Raw genomic sequence first — 22,033 nt, forward strand, 5'->3', positions numbered from 1 at the left:
CTAAGGAACCAGGTTGATCTAGTGAGACTCTAGCTCTTAAGATCTGGTGGAAAGCTGGTATCTTGTTGCCAAGCAAGGTAGACAAACTTAGTCTTCTCCACGATTATGTCTCCAAGGGCAATCCCGGAAAACTACTGTTATTATGGCCATAAACCTTGAATGAGTGTCTGTTAAAGGTTTATTTTACAATGTTATATGATATTTTGTTTGTGTTCTGACAAATAAAGCTTGCCTGAAAGGTCAGAGAAGCAGAGCAGCCAGCCACTAGAGAGGCTTCCTACCTCGAGAAAATCTCAGACAGACTTTTGACTGTCATATACCAATCTTAAAACACAAGTCTTCTCCAGGCGTGTATTTGCCAGCATTTCCTCTATATCGGGGAGCAGGGAGAGAGAGAATGAGCAGAACTAAAGAGTTGAGTCTTTACTCTGGATCTGATTGTAGTCTGAGCATGGAAGGTATAGGGGAACGAGGCTCATTTCCTGCCCCCGCAGGAACTGGATCAGTGGGTGATCCTTGCAAAAGGCTTTGGAAAACACAACAAAGTCCACAAGACTTAAAGCTGGTCCTTCATTTCTACCTAGAAGAAGCATTGATGAAGTCTGAGGATGAGGGACCGTTTGACATAGAAATTGGCTTAGAGATTTAGACTTTGACTCTATCACATACTCAGAAATAAAGACAATATCAAAAGCCATCTCTGAAATTGATTTGAGAGCTGAAGTATATAAAGTGCTTAGCTCTGCAGCTACCCCATAACAGATATGCAATAAATGTTAATCTTTAGTACTAACATAATTATTAGTACTCTCATTATAACTCTAGTATGGGTATTAAAAACTACACTCTTATTGAAATCTCTCAAGAATTCTGTGGAATAATCCTGCTTTGTCTGAATATGGCACCTCAAGGTACATGTGCTAACAATGAATACTGGTAGTCCAACTTGAGATATGTCTCAATTATGAAAGAAATTCACATGCAATTTGAAGTCTTAGTGAACAAAAAATCCCACAGGTGTTTTTATGTTGGTTGTATTTTGGTAAAAGATACCAAATTAAATTCACAGTATTGTTAAAATTATTCTCACTCATTTAGCTTTTCTTAAGATGGCTGCTGAGCAATTAAAGACACACATGTGATTAGCATTATGTTTTGGTCAGGTGGTGATCTTACCAATTACCCATTAGTAGTAGTAATTACACCATTTTCAATAGGAAATAAAACGAGGCCTAGTCAGGTGAAGTCACCAGCCCAACTGGTAAGCATCAGATTGGGAATGTGGATAGTTTGTCTTTAGAGGCTGCGCTTTCTCTCATGCTTCCTGCTAAGCACCAGTGAACACAAACCCGAGAGTCAGACGTAAGAGCCCTGGGGGACCTTCCAGAAATTTCCAGTAGAGCAAGTAGTACAAGTCATGGTCAGGTGGTAGTGCCTAAGTGAATCATGGGCACACTCGTAGTTCTGGTTGTTCTCTGACACTATGCATTATCATACCATTAGGAAGAAAAATAAAAACAAAAGCACGCACGCCACCTTGTGGAGAGGACTGTGTTCCCAGAACCCCACCATCCCTAAGCATGTTGATTTTACACATGTGAGGAGCTCCATTAAAGTCCTTGCCTTCTGCTGAGCACTTAAACTGCTGTTTCCTTATTGTGAGGCAAAGAATGAGAACCTCTGTGAAACTGACAAGTCTACTGCCTGGGGCTGGACCAGCAAGGGCAGAAGGAAAACCTTGTGTGTCTTCAAGGCCAGGGAGAGCTCTGGACTGGGCTCCAGTCTCAGCGGATTGCACACTTGGATCTTAGCCTGCTGATGTGAACTGGGGTTCTGTTTTGCCATCTCAACAAGTGTGCTGCCCAGATAAAGCAACCCTGTCTCCTGATACGGGGTGGGGCTAGTGATAGATCCACTCCCTTGGCCATTTCCCTACTGCTGTCTGTATTAGTCCACATTTCCAATGCAATATTGGCCCTAGGGTTCTGGTGGGAGCAAGAGAGGTGCATAGTCTGTCAGCACCACTTGAGATGGTATCTAAGAGGCTCAAGGCTCAGGGGTCCCAACCTTTAAGAATGGCTCCCTCAGATCCTCCTTACTGTGCCACCCAGTGCCTCTGAGCCAGGCTGCCTCATCACCCCCTCCTTCCTAGCTGGCTCTGAGCCTAATGGGATCTTGTTTGCTCATGTGCAAGGGTGTTGGGAGGAATGTGGTCCCTCCTCCTCTTTCTCCCACTGACCTTAACAGCCAGCCAGCCAGAGCACTGGAAACAGAGTGGTGCTGAGTGACTAGGCTGTGAAGGCTGTGAAGCCTGGGGTGGTACCAGCTCTGTACTGGCCTCATGTGAGCACTAAAACTGCTTTGTTCTTATTGTGAAGCAAACAATGAGACTACTAACCTGCCTCAGAAAAGGCTAAATATGACGACATGTGTAATGCACGCTTAGTGTGAGGTACTCATGAATGTTCATTGCTGTCTGGTTGCCCGTCACAAATCAATCCCACAGTGTGAGGTTTCACAGAAGCCTGTGGCTAGCAGCCATTGTCTGTCTGCCTGTCACTGGCTTCTGTCCTCAGGGAGGGAGCTGGAGCTGGTCAAGGCCATGGTTGGAATCTGACCTCAGAGTGCCCAGCCTCCTCCATTACTGCTGCTACACTGCCTGGAGTGGTAACTTCTCTACCTCCCTCCACTCACCCGCAAGAAGAGGCCGCCATGATGATGCCACCCTCCTCGCTAGGATCGTTCAGGAGTGTTGCATGAGTTAATTTAGGGCTTGTAGTCACACCTGACAGTAGTCACACCTGACAGTATTCACACCTGACAGTATTCACAGCCGACAGTTATCCTTAGGAGGAAAACCAGAATCCTATAGGTCCTTGAAAGAAACACTGTCCTTTGTTGTTCTCACTTTGACACCTGTTTCCTGAGGCAGGTGGGAGGGGCCCGGGATACCCAGGCCACCACAGGTTCACATGCTCTGTGCTGACCTTGTACCTGGACATACTGAGGTTGTTAGTTTTCTGACAGCTTATATTAAAATTCTAAAAATGGACAATTCAGAGATCCTGGCTGAAAATACCCAGAGCTTTCACAGCAGTACCAAACAAACAAACAAGCAAACAAACAAGAAATTGGAAATGCTGAATACATGCTCTTTCAGTGCCTCCCCAGTGGTAAGGAAAACAGGACAAAGACATTAGACACTTCCCCTTTGACCTGCATCTTGCAGCTCCAAGTCCACCTTGGGAAATTATAGACAAATGCAAAGATCCATTTAACCAACCATGTCTCACGTATGATAGTTTTTTTCCCTTAAAAAGTTACTCCTTACTCCCACCTATCTTCCTAAAATATTTCCTGTCTCAATCCCAGATGCTCTTTTGAGCCCCTCCCTGCCTGTGGAAAGGCCCCAGTACTCTGGAAAAACACTCCTCTCTCCCCTGGCCGGATGGAGGTTTTTCCTGCCTTGATGAGTCACAAGTATCTTCCACATTAAGCACTGTCTCCCCCAGTTGAGTACTCTTTTGCTTCTGGGCCCTAAATACTCAAACTCAGCTTGAGGCATAGATACTCTGCTGCTAACACAGGCTCTCAGATCTGAGGCCCAAGCATTGTGTTTGTTTTGTAACTAGTAACTTTCCCCTTTGCCTAGTGATAGAGCTAGGTGAACTCAGCTTCCTGACCATGAGGATATTCTAATTTTAAGCCACGTTTGCCTTCTTGGCTTCTTACTGAGGAGTCATAAGCAGTTTTCTCCCTTTTCTGCCTGGATTGGTTTCATAGTCAAGGAGCTGGTGGCTTTTCTAAAACAAGCATGGAGATGGTGTGTCTGTGTGTTGCTTTGAGAAGCAAGCGCCCTCTGGCCCTGTCTGCACGCTCACCACCGCTCTTGCAGGGCATGCTCTTCCTCCACGGGAGCCCACTGAGGTCCCACGGCAACTTGAAACCTTCCAACTGCCTGGTAGACGGTCGCATGCAAGTGAAGCTGTCGGGATTCGGGTTGTGCGAGTTCAAGTATGGCTGCACACACAGGATCTACAACCAGAAGACCACCGACCATTCAGGTAGCACTGGCAGATTTTAGACCCACTTGCTGTAGGTTAAATAGTCAAAGGGTTTTTGTCCATCTTTGCTTCATGATGCTGCCTTGAAGGGGACCCATGGGTAGTTTTTCCTTTCTAGGTGATGGAGTGAAGTTGTTCAGTCCATCCATGGAGAGTGAGGAGAGAAATCACCGTAGGGGTGGCATGACCTTGGTGTAAGGCCTGGGTTAGTGGGCTGGTTTTCATCTTGCCTTAACTGGGCCACTGAAGCCACCACTGCTCTTCTCTGTTGTCATCTGTATTTTCCCATTTTCATTCCATGTTCAGTATAGATGGTCTGCTACATAGGTTGTCCTAGTCAGGGTTACCATTGCTGTGATGAAACACCATAACTGAAAGCAACTTGGGGAGGAAAGGGTTTATTCAACTTATACTTCCACAGTGCTATTCATCATCAAAGGAAGTCAGGACAGGAACTCAAACAGGGCAAGAACCTGGAGGCAGGAGCTGATGCTGAAACCATGGAGAAGTGCTGCTTACTGACTTGCTCCTCATGGCTTGCTCAGCCTTCCTTCCTATAGAACCCAGGACAATCAGCCCAGGGATGACCTCACCCACAATGGACTGGGCCCTCCCTCATCAGTCACTAATGAAGAAAATGCCCTGTAGCCAAATCTTACGGAGGCATTTTCTCAATTGAGGTTCAGTCCTTTCAGATGACTCTAGCCTGTGTCAAGGTGACATAAAACTAGCCAGCATACAGGCTGTTTAAAGATAACTTAAGTCCAGGCATGCACTGTCTCTTAGGCCAGACATGCTTGAATTTTTTCTTTCATGACCCCTTTTCATTCAAATTTTTATGTAACTCCTGGTGTATAGCTATATGCAGTAGGCACACAAATGAAACATTTACTGATTTAAAAAATTACATAAAATTTATTTTAACCAATTATTTGATTTATATATAAATTTATCATTTAGTAAATAGAAACCATCTATTGTATCATGGTATGAACTTATTTGAGAGCATCCTCCTTGGTTATTTTCTCCATGGTCTTTCATATGGATATTGCAAGCTTTCCCAGGCAGATACTCATAGGGTCTGCCATCCTATAGCTCCTGCAGGATGGAAGGAATTGGATGTAGCTTTCCATCAAAATGGCACCCCATTGTCTTGCAGAACTCTACTGGACAGCCCCAGAGCTGTTGAGGCTCCAGGAGCTGCCCTGGTCTGGCACCCCACAAGGAGACGTTTACAGTTTTGCGATTCTCATGAGGGACTTGATCCACCAGCAAGCCCATGGGCCCTTTGATGACCTTGAGGAGGCTCCTGAAGGTAAAACTGGAGTGTGCTGCTCATGGGAAAGGGAATAGGGGCTTGTGTGTGGGGAGTGGATGGAGGGATGGAGTGGGAGGGAAATAAGAGATCAGGGGACAGTAATCGGAAGGTACTACCGCTACTTTGCACACACACACTCATGCATGCAAAATTATTACAAGGACAACAACAACAAAAAGATTGGTCTTTAGACTATCATGCTATCCAATGACTTTCAAAGCCTGAAGTTTCTGTGAATATAGGCAGTTTCTTTTAAACCAGACTCCAGTTTCTAATTACTAGCTCAATGAAAGGGTCTCAAAATGAGGGAGTCCCAAGAGTAGTAGCTCCAGAGTCAGCCAGGCACTCCTGAATTTGGAACCAAGCCAAATGCACACATGCCACTGGCTGAGTCTAGGTGGAGGCCGCCTTCAGTCCTGGAACTCCAGTCCCATCTGCTCTTGGCCACAGGGGTCTGAGTGCACCATGAGAAAACTCTGTGGCAGTCAATGTGTGTTCCTCATGGTAACAACTGCAGGCTAGTCACATGGGCCTGTGTCTTCACGGTTGTGTACTTGGATTATAGACAAATGATTATCTATTTGCTTCTCATGCTTCCCTACAAATAAGCCAGGTTCCATTTGCATAGCAACCCAGTGGTTCTCACGTTCTACCTGGTGCTGGGATAGCCCAGAAGTTTGCTAAAGCACAGACTTGCTGCTCTCCCCTACTCTGGCCCAGGTTTCTGGCTCAGTAGGTCTGCAGTGATGCCTGAGACTATGCACTTGCGTCAGCATCCCTGCTAAGGCACATTTGAGAAGAACTGGTCTTGGTCCTCCTTGTCTTTGGACCAGCAGTGAGAGTAGCACCTGGAAACTTAAGAAGCTCTGTTTCAAGTCACTCTCCAGATCTGTTGTGGAAATGTGGAAACAGGCCCAGAGTATTTACTCCACCTCTCCACCCCAGGCCAGTGTCCTGCCTATTTGCCAAAGACAAAGAACGACTGCTTCAAAGTAGCTAATACACTGCAGAAATGATGGGAATGGAAACAGCGGGCTGCGTGTTGCTAGGTAACAAGCCCACATCCTCTCAGCTTTGTTATTGTCTGATGGACTCTAAATCCAGGGCAGTGTGGATAGCCCAGCACTGTCTCCATCTTGGCTCCTGAGGCCGTTGCTGTCCCTCAGGTTTGAGTTTTACTTTGGGATATAAAATATAATTGCTTAAAGTACATTTTTAAGGAATTGTTTCAGAATATATTTTAGGTATTAAAATGTAGACTTACAGGCATAGCTCATATACAATTGTGTTTTGTTTTGGTGTTAGAGACAGGGTCTCATTATGCCATTCCAGCTGGCCTGGAACTCACTGTGTAGACCAGGCTGGCCTCCAACTTGAAGTGATCATCTTGCTTCAGTCTCCTCAGTGCTGGGATTTCAAGAGGGCACCACCAACCCAGGTACACATAGTCTGTAACCAGTGGTTTGTGCTGTATTAGGCTATGCTTTATTCAGAGTGCTCCAGTTTCTCCTGTCTCAATATTCTGGTTTAGGCACCACCCCTTTATGACCCTGAAGTTTTTGGAAAGTACTGATCAGATTTTTTTGACAGGTGTATGATCTGTGTGCACACCTCTGTGTGCTTGCCTGTGTGGCAGTGTATGTATGTTCAGATGCACACACATGTGTATTCCTGTGTGTCAGTGTACATATGTTCAGATGCACACGCATGTGTGTATTCCTGTGTGTCAGTGTACGTATGTTCAGATGCACACACATGTGTATTCCTGTGTGTCAGTGTACATATGTTCAGATGCACACGCATGTGTATTCCTGTGTGTCAGTGTACATATGTTCAGATGCACATGCATGTGTATTCCTGTGTGTCAGTGTACATATGTTCAGATGCACACGCATGTGTATTCCTGTGTGTCAGTGTACATATGTTCAGATGCACATGCATGTGTATTCCTGTGTGGAAGCCCAAGGCTGCCATCTGTAGCTCTCCAACTTACATATCAAGGCAGGATCTCTCATTGAACCCAGAGCTTGCCTTTCTGGCTATGCAGGCTAGCTATCTTGCTTGGAAAAGCCCTTGTCACTACTTTGCGATTACAGGGACTCTAGGCAGGCCACCACACCCACCAGGCGTTTACATCGATTCTGGGATTCAAACTCTGGTCCATCTTCTTATACGGCAAGTGCTTTACCCAGGGAGCCATCCCACACCCCCACCCCAGCCCTGGTCCAATATTGTATAGATCAGTTCTCACTTGGAGCATCTGACATTTTCTTTTTCTCATGATTATTCTGGGGTTATATGTGTTGGGGGGAAGCTTGCCGAATGTCATTTTTTAAAATAAATTGTCATTTTTGTGACATGGCAAATTCTCAATGATGTAATTGTGAACACAGCTGTCAAAGCTGATGTTGACTTTGACTGCCTGACTGAGGTAGTCCTGTTGATATCTCCACTGCAGAGTTCTTCTTGATTTCATCCTTCCACACCGGAAAGAAGTCACTACGTGTGGGCTGTATTAAATCAAGAATTACTGTAGCTATTGTATAGAATTCTCTGTAATGGATCGATTGACTTGATTCCAGTTATTTGTTCCTTCAGTTGTTAATATCTATCAGTACAGACTCCTGGAAATTTTCTGCTTAATGTTGTGGCTCAAATGGTTCCGTTTCTGGCCGTCTCTTGGACACACAGCCACCATTGAGATTTGTTTCACTTTTCAGTGCTTCCTGCTTCCCAGTACTAAAGACTCTCTAGGTTTGTCTTCACGCCCCTGCTCAGTACTACACCCCTGCTCAATACTACACCCCTGCTCAGTACTACACCCCTGCTCAGTACTACACACCCCTGCTCACTACTACACCCCTGCTCAGTACTACACCCCCTGCTCAGTACTACACCCCTGCTCAGTGCTACACACACCCCTGCTCAGTGCTGCACCACCTCTCACCTGCTCAGGGCTACACACCCCCTGCTCAGTACTACACACCCCTGCTCAGTATGAGAAACAGATCCTTCTCCAAGCAGCCCTGGCTTCTTTCTTTAGATGGTGCTACCTGGGCAGTAAGGATGCTGTTTGCTCCTGGAGTATCGTTACTCCTGGAGTATTGTTACTTCCAGCCCCTCTTCAGCAGATGGGAGTGTAGCTGTGTGTAGAAACCCGTAGGTACACAAATAAGACACAGCACACATCTGAAGCTATACGAGCTAAGCGTGAGTTCATAGTGACATGGGCAACTTGACCTCACCACCACTGTGCTTCACTCCAGTCTCCATTCTGTGACCTCCATCTCCAACGGTGTGAACCTGGCTCCTGCCACCTGCTGTCTGTCTACTTGTTGCTCAGTGTTTTAAACTTGTTAACTGGACCTCACAAGAAGCAACCTGAACATGGCTATGGGTGGAAGAATTGTGAATAGCTCCTTTTTTAATTTTTTTTTTTATTTCAGACATCATGTGGGCCCGCACCTTTCCCCCACCCTACTTCAGCAAAGTCACACACACATAGCACAGTTAAACCCTTTTCTTATGGCCTGGGTCCCACTTCCAGCATTCCTCACGTCCTGGTTGATAATTTTAAAAAGCAATGTTTTCATTCCTTAAACTTAACTGTACTATGAACTTCCCTAGGTGTTACCAAATATTCACTGCCCATGTGGCCACCGTTATAATGTCAAACAGAATATGACCCCCCCCACTTACCTCCTCTCAACCTCCACAACCCCCTCCAAAACTCACAGCCGCCTCCAGACTATAATTTTGCTTTTCTAGACTTGATGAAGAGACCACGTGCGTACACACCCTTTTCCTACCAACTCCTTCTACTGAGCAGTGTGCTCTCAGTGTTCACTTCTGATGCTGCTGCATAAATAATTTTTATATCAAAATATGTATGCATTGTTCTCAAAGTATTTCCTTCTTAAGAGGTGGGAATGGAATCCTTGACAAATGTTGGTGGGAGCCAATGGAGAAGTGGAAGGAAGCAGGTTTGCAACACTGGGCCGTAAGGGAGACAGTAGCATTTATTCATTACAATCGCTTTCATGAAGCAGAGGATATAAAATTGTATGGAGCACACTTTGGAGAACTGGGCACCAAGTGCCTCTCCACTTGGGAGGTCAGCCGGAGAAGTGCTACTTTCAAAAGTTTGGAAACTGATGTGTCAGGGGTTGTCTACGTTTCCATTGGACTGTTTAATTTTCTAGAAGAATCTAGAACAGTTATGCACATATCTAGATTGTCCTGGAATTCAAGTATGTTGTTTATTTTAAACTTTGTTTTCAAATTGGTGGGCCCCATCACCATTTAGACAGGCCTGGGTTGAGCGGCAAAGCTTTGTAGCTTGTTTATCCAAGCCTCAAATGATTTCAGAAATCATCAGCCGCATCAAAGACCCCAGGGCACCAGTTCCACTTCGACCATCCCTGTTGGGGGATAAAGGTGATGAAAAGATCGTCGCCCTGGTGAGGGCCTGCTGGGATGAGTCTCCAGAGCAAAGGCCCACCTTCCCTTCCATCAAGAAGGTGTTACAAGAAGCCAGTCCCAGAGGGTGAGTCCACTGTGCAATAGGTTCTCCCTTCTAGCCTTTCAGCCAACGGAAATTGAAAAATATCCATGGCTGTGACAGGTTCCAGGTGCATCTTCTGTCTGTCCTTCCCTCTCTTCCCAACACTTCCCTTCTATTCCTTTTCTTCCCTCCCCCCCCTCCTCCTCGCTCCTCTCCTGCCTCTCTTACTCATCCCCCCACCCCCCCATCCCCATCTTCATGTACCCATTTCATGTCCACTGTACGCAAAGTATGTTCTACATGCTGGCTAAAGTGCAATGATAGAGTCTTCACTTGCTTTGTGAACATGAATCAGACATGAATAATGTCACTGCCCACTGGGCCCATTCAGGCATCTCTAATCAGTTAAGGCTCTCTTTCACAGGGAGTTTGGACACTGTCTTAGCATCCTTTTCAACTGTTATTCTAAGGATCATAACTAATACTTGTGCTTGGACTACAGGATAAAAATCATTCCCCAACTTTAGATTAGCACTCATTTATGTTATTCTACAGAGCTGAGGATCAAATCCGGGGGCCTAGAGTGTCTGGGCAAGGGGATGCCACTGAGCTAACTGCCAATCTTATAATTGGCAATTGACTTTGGGTTAAGCTTGCCTCTCAAATCCGTTTTTCAATAGCAGCTGATGGTATCATTTCTAAAAAAGTATTTATTTATGCGTATGTGTGTGTGTGCCTTCTTAATTTATGTGAACCAAGTGACTGTGTCAGTGGATGCCAGAAGTTGGAAATTGGAGTTAGAGGCAGTTGTAAGTTGCCTTTTGGGTGCTGGGGACCAAACCTGGGTCCTCTTCAAGAGCAGAAAGTGCTATTAACCACTGAGCCACCTCTTCAGCCCCATGATAGTATCCTCTCTCTCTCTCTCTCTCTCCCTCCCTCCCTGCTTTCCTCCCTCCCTCTTTCCTTCCTTCCTTCCTTTCTCCCCCTCTCTGTTTCTCCCTCTTTTTTTAAAATTTTATTTTGAGATAAGTTCTCACTGTGTAGCCCCGCCTGGCTTGGAACTCACCACATAGACCAGGCTGGTCTTGAACTCACAGAAGTTTGCCTGCATTTGCCTCCCCAGTTCTGAGATTAAAGGTATATGCCACCACCCTGTAAGACAAATTGCTGAACAATCTTATTAATAAAAAAAAAAACCCAGAGCTAGATATTGGGGTGAATGCTGAAAGATCAGAGAAACAGAACTAGCCACAGCCAACCTCACCTCACCAACTCCTCAGCCTTCAGAGAGAGCTACTTCCTGTATACCCACGCCTATATCCCTTTCTGTGCCCTGCCGTCTTACATCCTCTCTCCACCCAGCTACATCATTTTGCTCTTTGCACCCAGCTCTATCACTTCCTGTCTGTCTGTACAGACCTCCAGACCTCTATGGTTAACTACTTGTGGGATTAAAGGTGTATGCCACCATGCTTGGCTCTGTACCCAGTGTGGTCTTGAACTCAGAGATCCGGATGAATCTCTGCCTCCCGAATGCTAGGGTTAAGGGTGTGTGCTACCACTGCCTGACTTCTATGTTTAATATAGTGGCTGGCTTTTCCCTCTGATCCCCATGCAAGCTTTACTTATTAGAGCACAAAAAAAATATCACGACACCACCCCAGGCTTGATGGTATAATTTTTAATATGTTGACAGTTTAATTCCCAAGAGGTAGCTTGAGGAGGCAGAAAGAACCCTGGCCTGAAAGTGTCTACTTCTAATTTTCCCATTTAATTTGGCATCTTTAATGTAACAGCCTGTGTTCTTTTCCAGGTTACAACAGAACTTTTAATTTCTATTTTTTATATTATTTTATTGATATATGAAATATCATATAAAATATGATGTTTCAAAATATACATTACTTGTCTTATGGTCCCAACATATTTCCTACCTGAGTCTTAGCCTTCTCATCTGAAAGGCAAGAGAGTTAGGTGATCTCTTAGGGGCATGCTGAAACGGAGTCTAGACACGATCCATGTTGAGCAATCTGAGAAATGCCCCGTTCTGCAATCTGTACTTTTTCACTTTGTTGTAACTGTGGCATGGAGCATGCTGGGAAGTGAGGAAGAGCCATCAGAGGCTGTTGGTTGTCAGCTGGCCACAAGATTCACCTCTAGGCATTTTATACACGTTAACTCCTGGAATGTCTGCTGGCTGTCAGATTCACCCCCTAGGCATTTTATATACATTAGCTTCCGGAATCCCCAGAAAACCACAGTCAAGGTACATTTTTCAGATGAGTAAACTGAGGCTCAGGGCCGGACACAGGACAGTCTTCCTGTGAAGCTTTGCCAATGCTGTCAATTCATTGCTGCCACGGTCAGTCCTTCCAGAGCAAGACAGACAGGAAGTGCTTTCCTGGGCTCTGTGTCTGGGAGTTGTGTCTCCACTGTGGTCCTAGGGCTCCTGGAAAAGGGTGCTAACACCTGCCTTCTTTTAAAGCCGTGTGAGCATCTTGGATAGCATGATGGGCAAGCTGGAAATGTATGCCAATCATCTGGAGGAAGTGGTGGAAGAGCGGACCTGCCAGCTGGTGACAGAGAAGAGGAAGGTTGAGAAACTCCTGTCCACCATGTTGCCAAGGTATTCGGGAGCAGTGTGTGTGTGTGTGTGGGGGGGGGGGGGCAGGCCAAAAAAAACACAAGGAAGAAGAAATTTGCTGTCTTAGCAGCTCCACACGAGGAGGAATAGTTCCACTGTTCTTTTTCTGAGAGAATATCAAGCTTTGTAAAAGGGGACCAAGCAGGGGGAGAAGTTATGGGTAGTGAGGTGGGCAGGGAAGGAAGAAGGGAGGGAGGGAGGGGGGGGAGAGAGAGAGAGAGAGAGAGAGAGAGAGAGAGAGAGAGAGAGAGAGAGAGAGAGAGAGAGAGAGAGAGAGAGAGAGAGAGAGGAGAGTTGTGTATGCATACAAAAGTTGGCAAATTGGCCCTCCTTATTAATGAAAATACAGGCAAACCTCCCCAGTCCACAGGAATGGAAGCTACTGTGTGGCTTACGTGGAAGGTGGTGGATGCAGCAATAGGTACAGTCACTAGATGGCAGTCTAGCTTCATGTCTAACCGCTAACACAACAACTGCTCACATGTGCCTGTGAAATCTTTGCTTAGTTCAATAAGTGCCCGGAGCATCAAATTCAATAATTACTTCGACAAAAAGAACTTTTGTTCTTTTTCATCTGTGCATTCTCTGGACACTGGGAAAATCATTGCTGTTAAAATTCTTGTACATTTGAGGTCAAGTAAAAAGTGGGAGTGGGGAATATTTATTTTGAGATAGGGTCTCAATATGTAGCCCTGGTTGCCTTGGAACTTACTGTGTTGATAAGGCTGTCTTTGAACTCACAGAGATCCACCTGCTTCTGCCTCCCAAGGGCTGGGATTAAAGGCATGGTCCATCATATCTGCCTAGAGCAGTGGTTCTCAACCTGTGGGTTGTGACCCCCCTTGGCAAACCACTATCTCCAAAAATATTTACATCATGATTCATAACAGTAACAAAATTACAGTTATGAAGTAGCAAAGAAAATAATTGTATGGTTGGGGGTCACCACAGCATGAGGAGCAGTATTCCAGGGTTGCAGCATTAGGAAGGTTGAGAACTATTGGTCTAGAGCACAGGGGATTTGAATGCACTCATAGTAAGAGAATGGTTGGTTGAAGTAAAAGTATTGGTTTGTGGATTGGTGAGTGATTACATCCACTTCCACACGCGCACACCAAGTCTCTACCATCAAACTCCGTATTCAACAGACAGGAATAGATGTTTTCAGGGAGAAAATGTTTTTAATGAAGCCATTTATGTGACTTGTCCCTGACCTCCACCCTCTCTTACAATTTATAACCACCACTTAAAATATCTCTCTAGAGAAAATGCAAGTGAATAAATGCATGTCACGAGACTCCCTCTAGATGGTGAATTATTAGTGAAAACCTGGCCCACCAAAGCCAAAAGGTCTGGAGAAGGTCGGCTTTGCCCAGAGCCGTGGGAGCGCAAACACACACGAGTTTGCTAAGAACTGTCTTTTCTCCCATTGCAGCTTCGTTGGCGAGCAGCTCATGGCTGGAAAGTCTGTGGAACCAGAACATTTTGAGTCTGTCACCATATTTTTCTCTGACATTGTGGGATTCACAAAACTGTGCTCTCTCAGCTCCCCCTTGCAAGTGGTGAAACTCCTCAATGACCTGTACAGTTTGTTCGATCACACAATACAAACCCATGATGTGTACAAGGTGAGCTGTGTGACCTGTGCAGACTCCTTGTCTGTTGTCTCGGGCTGACTGAGGACAGACCACATCTCAGTTCATCCCTGTTCATGGCAGAGACTCGACATTTTGTTTCTGTTGTCTTCTTGGGAAGGGGCTTGATCAGTCCCAGATGTACATTCTTGTCCAGAGTCACTGTGTGGGGGCAGCAGATGACTCAGTCACTAAAGTGGTTGTCTTGCAAACTGTAAGACTTGAATTTGATCCCCAGAACCCACATAAAAATAAGCGGGGCTTTATGGTACAAAGTTCTCAGCACTGGGGAGACACAGTCAGGTAGACTGCTGGATTCACTGGCCAACCATCTTAATTGGTGAGTTGTAGCTAGAGTTTTACTGCCTGGCCCACAGTCAGGACAAATCTCTATCACCTGCCAGTCCCACAGCCGCTCAGACCCAACCAAGTAAACACAGAGACTTATATTGGTTACAAACTGTATGGCCATGGCAGGCTTCTTGCTAACTGTTCTTACAGCTTAAATTAATCCATTTCTATAAATCTATACCTTGCCACATGGCTCGTGGCTTACCAGCATCTTCACATGCTGTTTCTCATCATGGCGGCTGGCAGTGTCTCTCTGACTCAGCCTTCCACTTCCCAGCTTTATTCTCCTCCTTGCCCCGCCTATACTTCCTGCCTAGCCAATGGCCAATCAGTGTTTTATTGACCAATCAGCAACACATTTGCCATACAGAACATCCCACAGCAGTGAGTGCCAATGAAAGACCTTGGTGTCTCAAAAACCAAGGTAGGCAGTGCCTAAAAAATGATAATTGAGATTTCCTCTTGCTTCCATCTACATGAACACTCTCTCTCTCTCTCTCTCTCTCTCTCTCTCTCTCTCTCTCTCTCTCTCTCTCTCACACACACACACACACACACACACACCATTGCTATCAATACTCTGTATCTTCACCCATTATTTTAATTTCACAGTAAACATGTTTGTAAAGAGGCATTGGCCAGTACTGAACATGTGTCCTTCAGTTCCTGGGAAGCTTATAGTCACTACCTTTAGATGCTTTGTGAATCTCCCTTCTGTCGGTATAATCCTTAGTAATCCAGGGTGAAGACAGACTCTTCAAATTTAGTCTGCCAGGCTGCAGCTAAAGGGGAGATGGCAGCTATGACCTGTGGTGATACTGTGTTCCCCAATATATCGTGTACCGTAATAAATTTATCTGGGGTCAGAGAACAGAACAGCCACTAGACAGACATAGAGGCCAGAAAATAGTGACACTCACACCTTTAATCCTAGCCTTCTGGAGGCAGAGATCCATTCGGATCTCTGTGAGTTCAAAGCCACACTGGAAATAGCCAGGCATGGTGACAAACGCCTTTAATCCCAGGCAGTAATGGCAGAAAGCAGAAAGATATATAAGGATGAAAACCAGGAACTAGGCTGGTTAAGCTGTTAGGCTTTTAGCAGCAGTTCAGCTGAGATTCATTCTGGATGAGGACTCAGAGGCTTCCAGTTTGAGGAAACAGGATCAGCTGGGTTGTCGAGGTGAGGAAGCTGTGGCTTGTTCTGTTTCTCTGATATTCCAGCATTCACCCCAATACCTGGCTCCAGGTTTATTTTCATTAATAAGACCTTCTAAGAATTGTATAACAGTGACCTGCATGGTGCTACGCAAGGGGGCATCTAAACATGGTCCCCCAGAAAGAGAAGATGAAGGAGGACAGCAAAAGCAGCAGTGGTGTGACTTGGTGTGCATAGTGGTGCTGATGCTGTTCTGTGGGTCATTAGACCTCTCTCTGGGGAGGGTCAGATCACGGTTAAGGGAGTACTTTGTGTCTATGCCCCCATGTACCTGCTAGACAGACACACCAGCACCACCCTGCCCATGACTCCAGAACTCCTCTGTCTCTACTCATGTCCAGGGGCAGACAAGGTTTGGGGGACACTGTGGCCATATACCTGAGTGACAAATGCCAACTGGACATCCCCTAGTATTCCCCACAAATGATGATGGAACAGAGAGCCTTTGAGAGCTGATCCCCACTCCTGCTCTGCCTAAGGTGGTGTCCCCTGGTATTTTCCTCCTAGCTTTCTCTCCACGAGGGCACTTGGCATGGGTGGCTATTACATCTGCTTTGTGTTGGTGAAGGTTGTTCTCAGGAGGGGGAAAGTGGCCTAGAACAGGGTTAGACGTGTTGATTTTTGTAATTTTGGGGTCACCAGGAGAGAAGTGTTCCCACAGGCAGAAGTTTTTCTATTATCTGACTAATATAGTGGCCTTCCATACCTTCTTTGGGTTCTACTGGATACAACTGTGTCTGCAAAAGGCTGAAGCCTTGGGCTTCTAGTCTTCAGTTGCTTCCATACCAATGAGGACTCTGGACCCTGGTTTTATTAGGACTGGTGGAGAGGAGCATAGATCAGTGATCCAAATGTGTGTATAAGTGAGTGCATTTTGAATGGTATGTAAGTGTTTCTAAGTCCTTATGTGGTGTGAGGACATTTCGGGTTGGCTAATAATGAACTCTGCTTGAGAGAGCCACTTGATCCTTGAGGATTTACCCGACTTGTACATGGCTGCTTGTCTAATTGGTTCTGACCTTGGACTAGGGAAATATGGCACCAGGTTATCAGGTCTAGAGATGCAGGCAGTGGCTATGGGGAGGAGAATGGGTTTGTGGAGGAACCAGGGCAAGAACACACGATAAGAAATGCTGGACCTAGGTGGAGTGGAGATCCATGCGAGTCGAGCTTTGGAGTATGGGGCCTCAGGAGAGGGGCTGGGAATATGGTGGTCTTGTGTAAACCCATCAGCTCATTTATCCAGGGCTTCCCTCGTGGAAAACTAAGAGCATTTCTTTATGTCATTTCCAGGTTGAAACCATCGGAGATGCGTACATGGTGGCCAGCGGGCTTCCCATCCGCAATGGAGCTCAACATGCAGCCGAGATTGCCACCATGTCCTTGCATTTACTCAGTGCCACCACCCACTTTCAGATTGGGCACATGCCCGAGGAGAGACTCAAGCTCCGGATAGGCCTCCACACAGGTAGACATAACGGATGGCAGGTGGCAGACAGTCCCTGCATGGCCACAGGTGGCTCTGGACTTGAGCTCCATGTCTGAGGCTTTTACACGTCATTAAATGGCCTCAGTGCCAGGGGACCACTGAATGCACATGTATTTCCAATTAGTTGAACTGATTTATGAGAATAGGGATATGCAGAAAGTCTGAGATGTTTAAAAAAAAAATAGGCAGAGCGAGGGAGCCATGCTGGGCTCCATTTCCCTCACGCTTCCCTTTCACATTCCTTTGGTACCTTCTCTTTTTGTCACACTCATGGGCTTGTGACTTGCAGATGAGTGACCCCTACTTGGTTTAATATTCTTTTATTACTTAAAAAAATTGAGGGAGTCTTGCAGCTGGGAGTCACAGCTGAAGTTGGTCTCAAATTTGTGATCTTTCTGCCTCAACCTCCCTGAAGATACAGGCAGACACATGTCTTGATACCCCTTTGAGCAAATGCTTCACATTTTCCTTCTGCATGAGTCCTCCCCCTGAATTTTTATGCAGCCATGGTCCTACTATCCAACTGAAAACAAACCCGATCTCCAGCCAGAATTAATTCCTCAAGTTCATGCTGCCATGAACTTCATTTACATCTGCAGTTCAAAAACAACGTGGTTAAGGTTTGACTGTCGATTTCTAAAAGAAGTGTGAGCATCCTGTAGAGGCTTTAAGGCACTCTACAATACATATTGTCAAGCATTGCTCTGAAAGGGTACTTGATAAATACTTGTTGCGTTAATTTCCTCTATGGACTTGATGGCTTGTATGGAGCCCAGCCTTGGGAATGCAGGCAGTTAGACCCTTCTATTGTTCCCTCCTTAGGTCCTGTGGTAGCCGGTGTGGTGGGAATCACCATGCCCAGATACTGTCTGTTTGGAGACACTGTGAACATGGCATCCAGAATGGAAAGCAGCAGTTTACGTGGGTATCATTTGCCGAGCTCTGCAAGCACGCTATCCCTGTCCCCCAAGTCCTCTATCTTTAACCAGTGGGTATTTTAAGAAACTCATTTGCATTTTGTCTTGTTTTCCATCTGGAAGAGAAGATCATTATTCCCAGGAGACAACCTGAGTCACCAGCTGTGTAGACAGCATTTTCCCCGTGTGCCCAGTGGAGCTACATAAACACATATGACTTCCTCCCTTTAAATCAAGCTCTCTGTCTCTCTGTCTCTCTGTCTGTCTCTGCTCTCTCTCTCTCTCTCTCTCTCTCTCTCTCTCTCTCTCTCTCTCTCTCTCTCTCTCTCTCTGTGTGTGTGTGTATGCAGAGGACAGATATCAGGTATTTTCTCTACTGTACACCTTACCTTTTGGGACAGGGTTTCTTACTGAGGCTGAAGTTCACTAATTGACTAGGCTGGGTGGTCAGTGAGCTCTCAGAATTCACCGGTCTCTATCCCCCGACATTGGGGTTGTAGACATGCACCACGCGCAGCTCTTACGTGGGAGCTGGGGATCCGAACTCAGGGCCTCATGCTTGCAGAGCAAGCACCTTACCCACTAAGCCATCCCTTCAGCCTTTCTTCCCACTCCTAGCAAACTACACACAATGAAAGCATATAAGAACAAAGCACAAATTAGAAAAAATTTTTTGTAGGGCTAAACAGTAAATATTTTATTTTAGGGGCCATCAGTGTCCATTGCAACTACTTTTTTGGGGGGTGGGGTGGTTTCGTGACAGGGTTTCTCTGTAGTTTTGGAGCCTGTCCTAGAACTCATTCTGTAGACCAGGCTGGCCTCGAACTCACAGAGATCCACCTGTCTCTGCCTCCCGAGTACTGGATTAAAGGCGTGCGCCACCACCGCCTGGCTCAGTTGCAACTACTTAATTCGATGTTGTAGTTCAAGAGTAGCTTTAGAAAAATATAAATGTATAGCAAGACCCTGTTCCAGTAAAACTTTATTTGCAAACAGGCAGACTGGCCTGTGAGTAGTAATGGTTCCATCTTTGGTGTAGAGTATATTCCTAGTGGTGCACAGGAAATCTATGACCAGAACTCTAGGAAGCACCATATTCTTGTGTATTTTTTAGTAACTTTATTGAATTAGCGATTACTTGAGGTATATGATGTGTGTGTGTGTGTGTGTGTGTGTGTGTGTGTGCGCACACACACGCGTGCATGCTATTTTTCAGTTGAAATGTGGAAAAAAGTTTCTCAGTGGTTGGTTTCAAAGAATTTAGGTTTCCATTATTTTGAAGGTACTGATTTCTCACAATGTATAAACATACATAGTTACTTCATTGTCCAAGTTAATCAACCAACTTGAAAATACAGAATAAACCTATCAGCTTGTGAGGAAAGGGCTGGAGTAAAGGCAGAAGCTGGCTGCTTAGGCAGGCTCCAAAACTGTTTCTGTGTGCACCTTTGGTTATGGTAATGTTTTCAGTAGTATGTCTTCAGTTCATCCCAGGAAGTTTGAGAAACCCAGGGAGCCTCCATACATGGGGACTGTCAACTTGCAGAATGAGTTAGTTCTCTGTGTTCCTAAACCAAATGCTGACAAGCACCCATCAGTATCCAATACCTGGATGGGGGCACATCCTAACCTATGTGTCCCAGACACTGGGTATTATTTGTGCTTTATATTTATCTATTTGCCTATGTATGTATGTATGTATGTATGTATGTATGTATGATCTATCTATCTATCTATCTATCTATCTATCTATCTATCTATCTATCATCTACCTACACCTACCTACCTCCCTAACTTATCTATCAATTCGAAAAGTGTCTTACTTCATCCCAGGCTGGCCTAGAACTCATGATGTAGTCAAAACTGGTCTTGAACTCCAGATCCCCTGTCTCTGCTTCCATGGGCTGGGATTATGATACCCAGCTATGTGTTTTGTTTCATGAGAAGTTCTGGAGAACAAAGCGTGAGAGTAAGGTTGGTCCCCTCTCCAAAGAGGCCTTCCTTCATACACCGACTCCTTTGTTAACTCGATGTTAACTAGGCAATGCCTGGTTTCTGGCAGCTCTCCGGATCCATGTTTCTCAGAGCACTGCAGGAGCTCTTCTAGCAGCTGGAGGGTACCATCTGCAAAAGCGAGGCACCATTGCAGTCAAGGTAAGGCCAGGTTTGTGTCCTTGATGGACATATTGAAGAATTGGGGGAGATGAGGGAATCTCTACACAGAGATGCAAAGAGACTTCCGGGAGCTCTTTGAAGGCTTTGGTAACTGCTGGATCTGTCTCCTGAGGAGATGACTCAGACCCCTCAGTGGTCAGATATGGATTTCCAATAGAAAATACCTTAGCTGTCACTCCTGAGGGATGCCTTTTCTGCTACCAAATAGTCTTTCAGCTTCCACTTGAACACTCCAGTGAAGTCCCTCACACAAAGTCATAGTGAACACAACCCTCTTTCCTTCTGTGTCCCTTCCCGTGGGACCAACATGTCCAGACAGAGGGGACAGAAATCTATTGGTGGGCCTCAGAGATACTAGGACCTCTTTCTTCTCTATGTAATACAAAACGCTCTTACTGTGTTCTCTGTCTTCTTCATTGCGGCTTGTTACCGAAATGACTGGATGACACATCCTCATCACCCACTTCAGACTTCCCTTTCCTGGGGTGGGGGAGGGGAGGAGAACCGCTGCTCCTCTGGAGATGTTCTCAGAATCATCTTGGAGATGTACACGTAGCAGCAGTGGTGGTCACCATGACACCAGCTGTTTGGGTAGAGGTGGAAACCTAGAAAAAGAAGTGAAAAGGGAAGGGCATGCATGGGCTGTAGCTGCCTAGTGAGTCTGAGGGCCTAGGTTCATTCCCTGGTACTGCCAGAGGTAGGGGCATTGGGAAGTGAGAGAGCAGTGAGCAACATCAGCTACCTGCTGCCAGGGCACTGTATCCCTCCAGCAGGTAGACGGGGGTGGGGGTGGGGGTGGGGGGGGGTGGGGGTTGCCAGCAGTTCTGTAGCGCCTTCTTGGGATGATGTCGCCTCCTGATTGGTAATGGGAGGACTTGGTTGTGCATGTGGAAAACTGGCATGGTGGTCATGCTGAGCATGAGGATTCTATGTACACACATATGTGAGGTGTTTCCCTTGGCACCCAAGTCACACTAAGAATTCAGATTATATTTTTAAGATTGGGGAGGGGGCCAATGGCGTTTATTCTCTGCAGGCCTTTCCACAGAAAAACATGACTGACTGCCCATGTAGCCATCAGGATTTTACATACAAAGAGATTATTTCTTTCAAAGAGGTGGCTCCTGCTCTCTCGCCAAGCGAGGCAGACCCAGCCAGGCATCCATCCATGTCAGCTGCTCACTAGACCCTTTTTGCTTCCCACAGGGCAAGGGGGAACAGACGACCTTCTGGTTGAAAGGCAAAGATGGCTTCACTGCCCCGCTCCCCGAGTTTACTGAGGAGGAAGAAGCTAAAGGTCCAGAGATCTTGTGAGGTGGGTATGTTCTTTCAAGATGTTTGTAGAGCCCCACGAATGTCTGTGTCCCCGGATCCTTTTAGGGGAAATGCATCCATTATCCACCCCTCTGAAGAGGTGTAGTTCTGGGGCATTGACTCGGTCTCCCACTAGGGGGTACTGTCTGACTGGCAGCCCTTCCTGCTTCAGACTTTGCTCCCAGACTGCCGCCCAGTGTGCAGTTGGAAGAGGTGGATAGAGAGTACTCATTTCCTGCGATGGCCGGCCACAGAGACTCATGAATCTGCCTAAAATCTGTTTAGGCAGAGGGAAAGAGGAAGATAAAGCCTGGGCAAAAATGCACCCGACCTTTCTCTTGCAAGGCAGCTAAACCAGCTTAGAAGGAACTAGGAGTCCCCCCTCCCCCTCAGCATGAGTGCCC

The 22,033-nt window shown here is 46.0% G+C and overlaps 1 protein-coding gene across 1 annotated transcript in view; it reads left to right on the forward strand.

The window, feature by feature from the left end:
• LOC131895477 (guanylate cyclase 2G-like) overlaps positions 1-21,629 on the forward strand; it is a 42,405-nt gene extending 20,776 nt beyond the window's left edge. The window contains exons 13-21 of the mRNA XM_059245898.1: positions 3,896-4,064; positions 5,224-5,379; positions 9,751-9,928; positions 12,372-12,512; positions 13,966-14,158; positions 17,028-17,202; positions 18,046-18,144; positions 20,203-20,294; positions 21,522-21,629. Of these exons, the coding sequence (XP_059101881.1) occupies positions 3,896-4,064; positions 5,224-5,379; positions 9,751-9,928; positions 12,372-12,512; positions 13,966-14,158; positions 17,028-17,202; positions 18,046-18,144; positions 20,203-20,294; positions 21,522-21,629 (1,311 nt within the window). The remainder of the gene's footprint in view (positions 1-3,895; positions 4,065-5,223; positions 5,380-9,750; positions 9,929-12,371; positions 12,513-13,965; positions 14,159-17,027; positions 17,203-18,045; positions 18,145-20,202; positions 20,295-21,521) is intronic.
• Positions 21,630-22,033: the final 404 nt, after the last annotated feature.

Source organism: Peromyscus eremicus, chromosome 1 (genome assembly GCF_949786415.1).
Source record: "Peromyscus eremicus chromosome 1, PerEre_H2_v1, whole genome shotgun sequence".
NCBI classification, from domain to species: domain Eukaryota; kingdom Metazoa; phylum Chordata; class Mammalia; order Rodentia; family Cricetidae; genus Peromyscus; species Peromyscus eremicus.